At 34.0% G+C, this 10,348-nt stretch overlaps 1 protein-coding gene across 1 annotated transcript in view; it reads right to left on the bottom strand.

The window, feature by feature from the left end:
- LOC114326574 (discoidin domain-containing receptor 2-like) overlaps nt 1–7,472 on the bottom strand; it is a 675,178-nt gene extending 667,706 nt beyond the window's left edge. The window contains exon 1 of the mRNA XM_050661786.1: nt 7,245–7,472. Within this exon, the coding sequence (XP_050517743.1) occupies nt 7,245–7,376 (132 nt within the window). The 5' untranslated portion in view covers nt 7,377–7,472. The remainder of the gene's footprint in view (nt 1–7,244) is intronic.
- Between the last annotated feature and the right edge of the window lie 2,876 nt (nt 7,473–10,348).

The following is a 10,348-nucleotide window of genomic DNA, read 5'->3' on the forward strand; positions in this document are numbered from 1 at the left end:
GGTGGCAGAATACTGTGCTCCAGTGTGGCTAAATAGCAGGCATACCCACCTGGTCGACACCCAACTAAACCGTACTATGCGTATGATAACAGGCACAATTAAGCCCACCCCTACAATGTGGCTACCTACCCTTAGTAATATAGCACCACCCAACCTACGCCGCGAACATGCATTGGTTAAAGAATATAACAAAATAATGGACAGTCGCCAGCTTCTAGTCCACAACGACATCCCCGATATTCTTGGAAACCGTCTCCGATCCAGGTTACCCCCTCTACAATCTGCTCAAGCGCTGCAGCAATCCAACTTTGACTTAAATACCCGATGGAGAGAAGATTGGGAAAGTAGGACAGATCCGCATTACCATAGTCTACCGGACATCATAGGGAAACCTGGTGAATTTGAACGTCCCCGTAAGATTTGGGCAGCCCTTAATCGAATTCGAACAAACTGTGGAAGATGCGCCGACTCCCTCCACAGATGGGGTAAACTCCCCTCGCCTTCTTGTGACTGCGGCGCTGCAAGACAGACGATCAGTCACATTGTTCAGGACTGCCCACGCAGAGCATACACAGGCGACCCTATAGACTTTGTAATGGCAACCGAAGGGTCAATCGAATATATAAAAAATTGGACATCTGTTTGTGATGCATTGTATAATGCATAAATCTAAATATATTCTGTGATATACTTAAGCCATACGCTAAATAAAAAATAAATCTAGATTCTAGAGGATACAACCAGTGCTCAGTTAAAAGCACAAGATCTGGCCAATCATTCTCGCTCAGAAACACTTCCAGTTCCTCAACTTTATTTCGTATAGAACATATGTTATATAAAATAATAGAAAATTTACTTACAATATTCGATTTAGATATACTGGTATCCAGTCTATCACCTACCACCCTTACAATATTATTTACAAAACAACTGTTTGGTGATGATAAAAGTACCGTATCTGATTTATTCTTTAGTACCATAATATCTGATTGATTTATACTTTTTGAAGTAAAGGCATCTTCTTCACTAAAAAACGCCGCACATATGCTCCTTGAGGCCATTTGCTAGGGTCCATAGCTTTCTAGATAATACAATAGGTACAGATAATACAATAGGCAGATGACCTGGTCCATAGCTTTCTCAAAATGTTGGTTATAAATACTCACTTTAAAGGATGAATACTGGTCTGGAAACTTTGACTTCAGAGGGCTACTCATAGCCTCGGGAAAGTGGTTCTGTATTAGTTTCAAAAAATTGAGAGAGAGAGAGAGAGAGAGAGATTGAGAATCCTAATCGTGCTAAGAAGAAAAGTCACGACAAATAGAGGGAAGCACCGAGTGATGAAAGAGGATGTAAATGGCGAAAAAAACGAGAACTGGAAAAGTTGATTTTAAGGCGAAATTCTTTAATTTAATTTAATTTAAGGCGTTCTTTATTTATCATTTGAGGCATCAAAATTATCATTGAGGAAGAAGATGCAATGGATACATATTTTGAACAATATGCTAGAAAGATAACAGCAGAAGATCAGAAAAGGGCAAATCTCATACTTACACTTATACCTATGTGCCGGTTATATGTCTGTATTACACAAGGTACTTGAGAATATTGTCAAGAAAATACTAGACAAGACTAGCTGGACAATTATCTTTAGACTACTGGATAACTTGGTGATATCTCCGTATCTGCAGAACTTGATCACGGACTACTGCACAGATAGATACATCAACATTGCGAGTTGTAACTCTACAAAGATCTTGACAGGAGTGTCACAGGGCTCTGTATTGGGTCCATTCTTTAAAATGTTCTGTAAAATGAGATTTTGGAGACCTTCCTGGGCATTGAAGTACAGATAATACAATAGGCAGATGACCTGGTCATTTTCCAGCCAGTTTTAGAAGAACGTACAGTTTTGTTTATGGCCTACCTGGAAAGAATAGGAAACTGCACAGACTGTGGAGTAGTTGAGATGGGCAGCGCACTGTGTATTTGAGTGCAGAATCTTCGACGAGGGTAGAAATGAATTCCACAGTAAGATAGGGAGGGTGAGTGCAAATAGCCTAATGCAGGTAGTAATGACAGGAAATACTGTCAATACTAAGCGTGCGTTAGTTGATCACCTATACAATGGATTGACGATTTAAAAGTGCAAAATACTGTTAAAATAAACGGGACAAACAAACTTTTGAATTGTCAAAAAGAAGGAAAATTTAGAGATGGGTCTGCAGTAAAGATAATTCGGTAGCAGCATCGCATGAAATCACATTTCAGTTCCCTAGCATGTAACACAAATTTTGGGAAAGATGAGAGACACTGATCTGATATTTTAAATATATGCGACATAGAAGAACAAGAACAAGACTAGCATTATCCTACAAAAGTGCTCTTCAACCCCTGCTTGTTAATAACAGCCAGATCTCTACCGTTGATTCTGTAAAATATTCTTGGTATTTTTTTAGACAGCAACCTCAAATGGTCCCTTCATATCTATTTGTTAAGTAAGAAACTCGTATCAGCCTGCTATGCTATAAGATCTATTTCGAAAGAACTCAATTTAGCATCTTCTAAACTAACATATTTTTTCTTGTTCGAGTCTCATCTTCGATATGGTCTTCCTTTTTGGGGTTCTAGTAAAGCTGCCCAATTAGATGTTATTTTTAAATTACAAAAAAGAGCAATAAGGTATCTGTTTGGCCTCAGAAGAACAACACATTGCAGAAGTTACTTCAAAGATCACGGAATTTTAACCCTTCTATCTTTATATATTTTAGAAACTGTTTGCTTAATTCGTAAACACATGCATGTCTTTCCAGCAAGGCCTCATCTTGACTTCTCCACCAGAAATTCAACTCTTGATGTCTATTTACCGATGCCGTCCTCTGAGTTAGTAAAGAAATCTATATTATATTTTATATTCCGCAAAAAATACTCAAAATACTCAAAAAACTTTTCCTCAAGTTCCGTAAAATGACCAAAGGTCATCTATCTAAAAGACCATATTATTCAGTAGAAGAGTTTCTTAATGACTAAATAATAAATTACAGTAATGTACAAGTAACCAAACTTATCTATATTTGGGTGTCACATACAGCAGCTTAAACTTATTAGTTGCTATGTCTATAGTTTACCTTGTTGTATGTTAACTTTGCAATTTCTATTAATTGTTGCAATATATCGATTTTGTTTTTTTTTTCTTTACTTTATTAACCTATATTTTGTATTTTTGTATTTTTTTTATATTGACAATTTATCAAATTTCAGAAAATTGTATTTGTTATTGTTATTATATAGGTATTTATTTTTTCTGACTTTATATTAAGCTTTGTCCATAAAATTTGTATAATTTTCTGTGACAATAAAGCATATTTCTATTCTATTCTATTCTATTCTATTCTATTCTATTCTATTCTATTCTATTCTATTCTATTCTATTCTATTCTTTCTATTCTATTCTATTCTATTCTATTCTATTCTATTCTATTCTATTCTATTCTATTCTATTCTATTCTATTCTATTCTATTCTATTCTATTCTATTCTATTCTATTCTATTCTATTCTATTCTATTCTATTCTATTCTATTCTATTCTATTCTATTCTATTCTATTCTATTCTATTCTATTCTATTCTATTCTATTCTATTCTATTCTATTCTATTCTATTCTATTCTATTCTATTCTATTCTATTCTATTCTATTCTATTCTATTCTATTCTATTCTATTCTATTCTATTCTATTCTATTCTATTCTATTCTATTCTATTGTAAGACAAGACACAATAAAATCCTGTCTTTTATAATTACATAAACTCTTCCCATGATTGCTGATTTAAATTCGTTTTCCTGTCTTTCGAGCTTCCCTGTAGATTTCTCTGTTTTCGTCGGTCTTATTTTGCAGTTGCTTGCGATTTTACTCTACCCGATGCGTAAGAAAACGACCACAAGATACAGTCTCTTGTTTAAGACCAACAAAACCCTCAAACCCTTCCCTCAATCCTTTGACTGTGATAATGTTTTATTTCTTTAACATCAGCGTAAAAAATAATCCTTTTTGTTCTTATTCAGATATCTCCGGTTTACCCACAGAATTTTAATCGGAGGCCTCTCAGGAATTTTTAGCAGTGCTTTTGTCTTTGCTTTTTTTGTTCATTGTTAAGAATTCGAATCGCAGCTTCATTCATAAATGCGACCGAGCAGCTGGAGACTTTTTTCCGAAAGGAAAAGTAAAATTGATCAAGTGCGTGTAAAAATGAATTGGGTCTTTGTTCTTCTTTATTTTTTTCATTTTTGTAAAATCAGCTTTTTAAATGTGATTCAAATTTGTAAGGGCTTTAATTTGGCAAGCAAGATGGTTATTCATTGATACGATTGTTTCAAATGATGAGATTGACATTTTATTATCAATTTTAATTTAATTACGTTGACATCGGCTATTCAGTTTAACTGTAGCTGTATTGGCTGTCCATTTTCAGTCCAATTAATCAGATTTTGAAATATTAAGATATTTTTTAAGAGTTCCCATGTTCCTATAAGGTAGATAATAATAATTTTATACGGTTATGTAAAAAACACGGTTTTTGTCCCAGATATAAAACACAATAAAATATTTTATTTTGAAAGGTAGGTTATATGTCCACTAACTGACTAAGCCACATCTACAAGCTCTTCATTTGAACTCTGACAAACAGATTGCAAGCAAAACTTAATTTCTATCATTCAGAAGAACAAGGTTTCGATCAGGTCACGAAGCAAATGACCAATTGTGGACAAAATATAAATTTTTTATTTGTTTGCATAATCTTTAAATGTTAATAAATAGTTATAAACAAATTAACGTTTCTCAGAGAGTTTTTATTATATTCTAATTTTAAAAAATAGTTAAAATGCGTATTTCAAAGATCTTGAAAATGAATGCTTTAAAACATTTTTGCAACCATTTGCACAAAAGTTATGAAACAGCAAAGTAAACATACGATTACTACGTTGTTTATAATTTTTTAAATTCTTTCAAAGCGTAAAAGTGAGTTTAAAGTACAAGCTAATTATTTACAAAAAATATCGATTATTAGTTTAATGGTTATATTTTAATTAAAGATTAGAAATGTATTTTTTTGTAACTTACACGCGCGAAAGTAGACTAATACAGTACTGTAGCAAAAATTTTCACTCGAAGCGACGACCGCCGCGCGACGAACAGTTAATAAATAAAATTATATTATTATGTATGCTGCGTGTCAGTCGCTTCGAGTGAACATTTTAGCTCAGGCTCTGTATCAAGCCTACTTTCGCGCTAAAAATACCAAAAAAAAATATTTTTAATGTTTGATTAAAATATAACCATTGAACTAATATTTGACATTCTTTGTGAGTAATTAGAGTGTACCACAGACTCACTTTTAAGCTTTGAAACAATTAAAACAAATTATAAACAACGGAGCAATCGTACATTTATTTTTCTGTTTCGTAACCTTTTTGCAAATGGTTGGAAAAAAGTTTTAAAGCATTCATTTTCAAGACCTTTAAAATACGCATTTTAAGTATTTTTTAAAATTATAATATAATACAGAATTTTTCAGAAATGTTAATTTGTTTATAACTATTTTTTTAAATACTTAAAGATTGTGCAAAAAAAAGAAAAATTTATATTTTGTCAACAAAATATTAAATAGGCATCTCATACTTATAACATTTCTAAGTTTGATCAATGTCTCATGATTATTTTGGTTGTTATTGCGATTGTAAATTGTTAATTAACAATTGAATTGTTGCTAAAATATTTGTTTAATTTTCATCGGCTTCTGCAATTATAATCTTTATTAAAAAAGCTTTTATTTCCCCAAGTTATTTAATTATTGATAAATAATTACTTGCCCAAAAAATTAATTTAAAAATTCGAGATTTTTTTGGGAAAACCCACTTTTTCCCAGGAAAATTTTCGTCTGAGTAAATCGGGAAAAACATGCCTCTATGTAGAATAAAATTGCGGTGAATTTTTATTTGAGTGTTTTTGGAGTAAAGTTAAAATCTTCGGAGTTATAGAGCAATAATTAAAAAAAAAAACACGATTTGGGGGCGCCATTTTGTTAATAAAAAATGTAGCGCACTATCAGCGGACTTGGCATGCCTATATTATTATTATATAGGATCATAGTATTCGATTCCAGCAATAAAATTGCTGGTAAATAACTTTTCCTTGTACTTTGCTAATTAGACCAGAGTATTATAACTATTTTTTTTTTCAAAATTTATAGATTATGCAAAAAGACGAAAAATTTATATTTTGTCAATAAAATATTAAATAAGCATCTCATCTTTATAATCGTTATAAGTTTGATCAATGTTTCATGAATATTTTGGTTATTATTACGATCGTAAATTGTTAGTTAACAATTGAATTGTTGCTAAAATATTCGTTTAATTTTCATCGGCTTCTGAAATTACAATCTACACCAAGAAAGCTTTTATGTCACTAAGGTATTTAATTATTGATGAATAATTACTTACCTAAAGCTTTATTTGGAAATTAGAGATTTTGTTGGGAAAACCTGCATTTTCCGAGGAAAATTTTCGTCGGAGCAAATCGGGAAGAACATTCCTCTATGCAGAATTTAATTGCGGTGAATTTTTATATGGGTGTTTTTGTTATAAAGTTAAAATCTTCTGAGTTATAGAGCAATAATTGAAAAAAACACGATTTGTCGACGCCATTTTGTTTATAAAAAAAGTAGCACACTATCTGCGGACTTTGCTTATCTATATTATTAATATATAGGATCTTATAATTCGATTCCAGCAATTAAATTGCTGGTAAATAACTTTTCCATGCATTTTGCTAATTAGCCCAGAGTATAGAAACAACAGAGATGAAAATACTTCAGGGAAAAGTCTGGTGACAAATCGGAAACAGGAGTGGAATGAACACATTGTCATTGCTAGAATGGCAGAGGATAGGATAGTACGAATAGCATGAAATAAGTCACCAAATGGACGGAGAAGTATTGACAGACCAAGAAAAAGACGGTGCGATAATTTAAACAATTTAGGAGGCTAATATTGAAGAAGAAACAGGCTTTAAAGCCTACATACAAGAAGGAAGGAGAAAAAAAAGAAGAAGAAGAATATCTAGTCTATTAATGTTTGCAAAATAAGCTGTATTTAAGGTATTAAGTGTAAAAATTTAAATATAAAAGACGCTAGAAAAACCAAACAATTTTACTATTAATTTTAATGTTTAACATAAACTTACCTTTTCTCCTCTAGAATCCTTATACGTAATCCACTGATTCAAAGACGGTCTCCAATACTCCACCAAGAAGGCCTCAGCGAATTCCTGGCCTTGGCCGTTTCCGAAACGGCCTTGAGTTTCTGTCCAAGTCATCAGGTGGTTTTTCTGGAGATCCACCTCCAAGTATTCCTTAACGTCGCTACTTATCTGCGCTTTGGGACACCAAGCACCGCCGTTTTTCTCCTGACGTATCCTGAAACAAAAAGGATGTCTTTAGTAGTCAAGAATTGAAAAGAAAATTTTGTCTTAGAATTTACAAAATTAATTAATTATATTAAAGAACAATTTTAGAAAAAATAATACCAGAAAGAGAACAAAAATGGTAACTAGACTATGGATATAAAATCGAACCAATAAATCTATCTTCATCTTCAATGTTTTTCTTTGCTAATTGGTCGATGGTTTATGAAAGAGCTGTTGACTACAGAAATTTGGGATGAAAATCTAAGGTAGTTGAAACTGACTTAGAGATATCACAACGACTGGATAATTAGGATGGACAAAAAAAAAATGGAAAAAAATTTCAGAAAATTTCAAAAATTTCAAAACAACAAAATTATAGGGGCTTGCGAATACCTAAATAAGATAAAAAGTGGGTATAAACCTCAAACAAGTCTATGTAAAGATGAAAGTGGGCAAATAATCAGTGACCAACAGAAAGTCACAGAAACCTGGAAGCATTATTTTCAGACCCTACTTGGAACACAAGTAGACATGGAAGATGAAATGGGTATGATCTACGTAGAAGAGAATGGAGTAGAAGCTCCAACCATAGAGGAAGTTCTCGAAGCCATTAGGGCCCAGAAAAACAATACAGCTCCGGAAGTTGACGAAATACCAGCAGATCGGTATAAGATAGGTGGCGACCACTTAGCAAGTTACATCCACGCGCTCATCAAAGACATATGGCAAGAAGAGAAAATACCCGACGACTGGAAGAAAAGTATAGTATGCCCGATCTATAAAAAAGGAGACAAATTCCAGTGCAAAAACTACCGTGGAATCTCTCTACTATGTACAGCATATAAAGTCCTCACGTATATTATAAACCAGCGGCTCCAACCACTAGCAGAAAATATTATTGGAGAATATCAGACGGGCTTGCGACGGGGAAGATCGACACTGGATCAAATATTTACAAACAGATCTTGAGCAAATCATGGGAACACGATATTGATGTTCACAACGTGTTCGTAGACTTCAAACAGGCATACGATTAAGTCAAAAGGAACAAACTATGCTATATATTGGCTGCATTGGCAATACCTCACAAGCTAATAAGACTCATTAAAGCCACAATTGATGAAACTCAGGCATATGTACGAATACAAAACCACCGGACACTTTTTCAAAATTTCGCAGGGACTAAAGCAGGGAGATGGGCTGGCTCCAACATTGTTTAACCTGGCACTGGAGTATGCGGTTAGGCAAATGCAAACTGGACGAGGAAACCTACTGACCAACCGAACGGTTCAACTGGCCGCTTATGCCGATGATATTAATATTATGAGTAGAACAATAACAGGAGCACAGGAAACATACGCAGAGTTAAAAACACAAACAAAAATGCAAGGTCTGGTAATTAACACAGAAAAACAAAAATAATGACTCAGACGAGAAGAAATATAGTCCCACAAAATATTATACATGAAGATGACACTGAAACGGTTCGAAAAAAATTTACATACCAGGGAGTAGAAATATATGCCGACGGATCAGACGATGGAGAAATACGGAAGAGCATAACGCAGGCAAACAGCTTATTTTACCCTCTCCCATATATTTCGGTCTAAAAGTGTCTACCGAAATGCAAAGATGAGAATTTATGAAACTTAATTGGACCAATAACATGCTATGGCAGTGAAGCCTGGGTCCTGAAAGAAACATCCAAAAACAAACTCGACACATTCGAAAGGAAAGTTCTGACAAGAATACTAGGACCTGCGAGGGAAAACGGAATCTTTAGAAGTCGATACAACAACGAACTTTATCAACTTTATAAGGAAGCACCCCTGTCAGACTTCATTAGAATACAATGATTGTAATGGGCCGGACATGTGATAAGAATGGGAGAGGATGGGCTACCAAAAAGAGCACTGAATGCTAGAATGCAGGGAAAGTGACCAGTTGGAAAGCCAAGAAAGCACTGGGAAGACACAGTAAACAACAGCTACGCACAAGCCCTTTTAGGAGTCCATGTATGGAGAAGAGCAGGCACAGACAAGCAAGGGTGGCTGCTCAAGACAAAAAATAAAGGAGGCCAAGGCTCAATTTGCGCTGTAGTGCCGTAGAAGAAGAAGAAATGACTGGACACTGAAAAGAAAAAAGAAAGGTATAGCCATATAAGCAGAATGGGAGAAGGAATACTGATAAAGATAGCAAGAGACAGATCTCAAACGGACGAAAGAGTATAGGAAGGCCAAGGAAGAGATGGAGTGACAACGTGGATATCTGATGAAGAGGCATGAGGCATCCGAAGATGGAACAAGCGCAAGCCTATTAAGGAAGCAGAAAGAAGAAGAAGAAGAATTATATTCAGTTATGCGCAGTATTAATTCATCCCTAATACATAAATAACAAACCTCCATTCCATAGGTGATAATGTTGCTATCGCAACCTGATCTTGTATACACCACATCAAAGGGCATTGAAATATCAATACCCTTTATTGAAGACGGCCCTGTCAGTGGCAGAAACGCAAACAACGCATATATATCAGCCAGTGAATTGGTCGGTCAATCGGTTACTCAATATAATTGATGCATTTCGGCTTTATTAATGAAAGATATCATAATTCTATTGCACGAACGGTTCAGTGGTTTATCTGGCCTCCATTCGTGTTGTTTTAAGTCTAGTTAACCAGTGAACAAACGCTGATTTAATTGGAAAACCGCAGATTATGAAAAATTTTACTAGCTATAAAAATGAGCAATCAAACGATTTTTTAATATCGCACACAGAGAGGTATTGTGTGACTATATTAAAAATTCTACAACAAAAACGTATGCCACAAAACTTTGTGTCAGCTATTAAAACACATAACTGTGTGAAAAAAAAAATACAGT

This window comes from Diabrotica virgifera, chromosome 9 (genome assembly GCF_917563875.1).
Source record: "Diabrotica virgifera virgifera chromosome 9, PGI_DIABVI_V3a".
Classification (NCBI taxonomy): Eukaryota; Metazoa; Arthropoda; class Insecta; order Coleoptera; family Chrysomelidae; genus Diabrotica; species Diabrotica virgifera.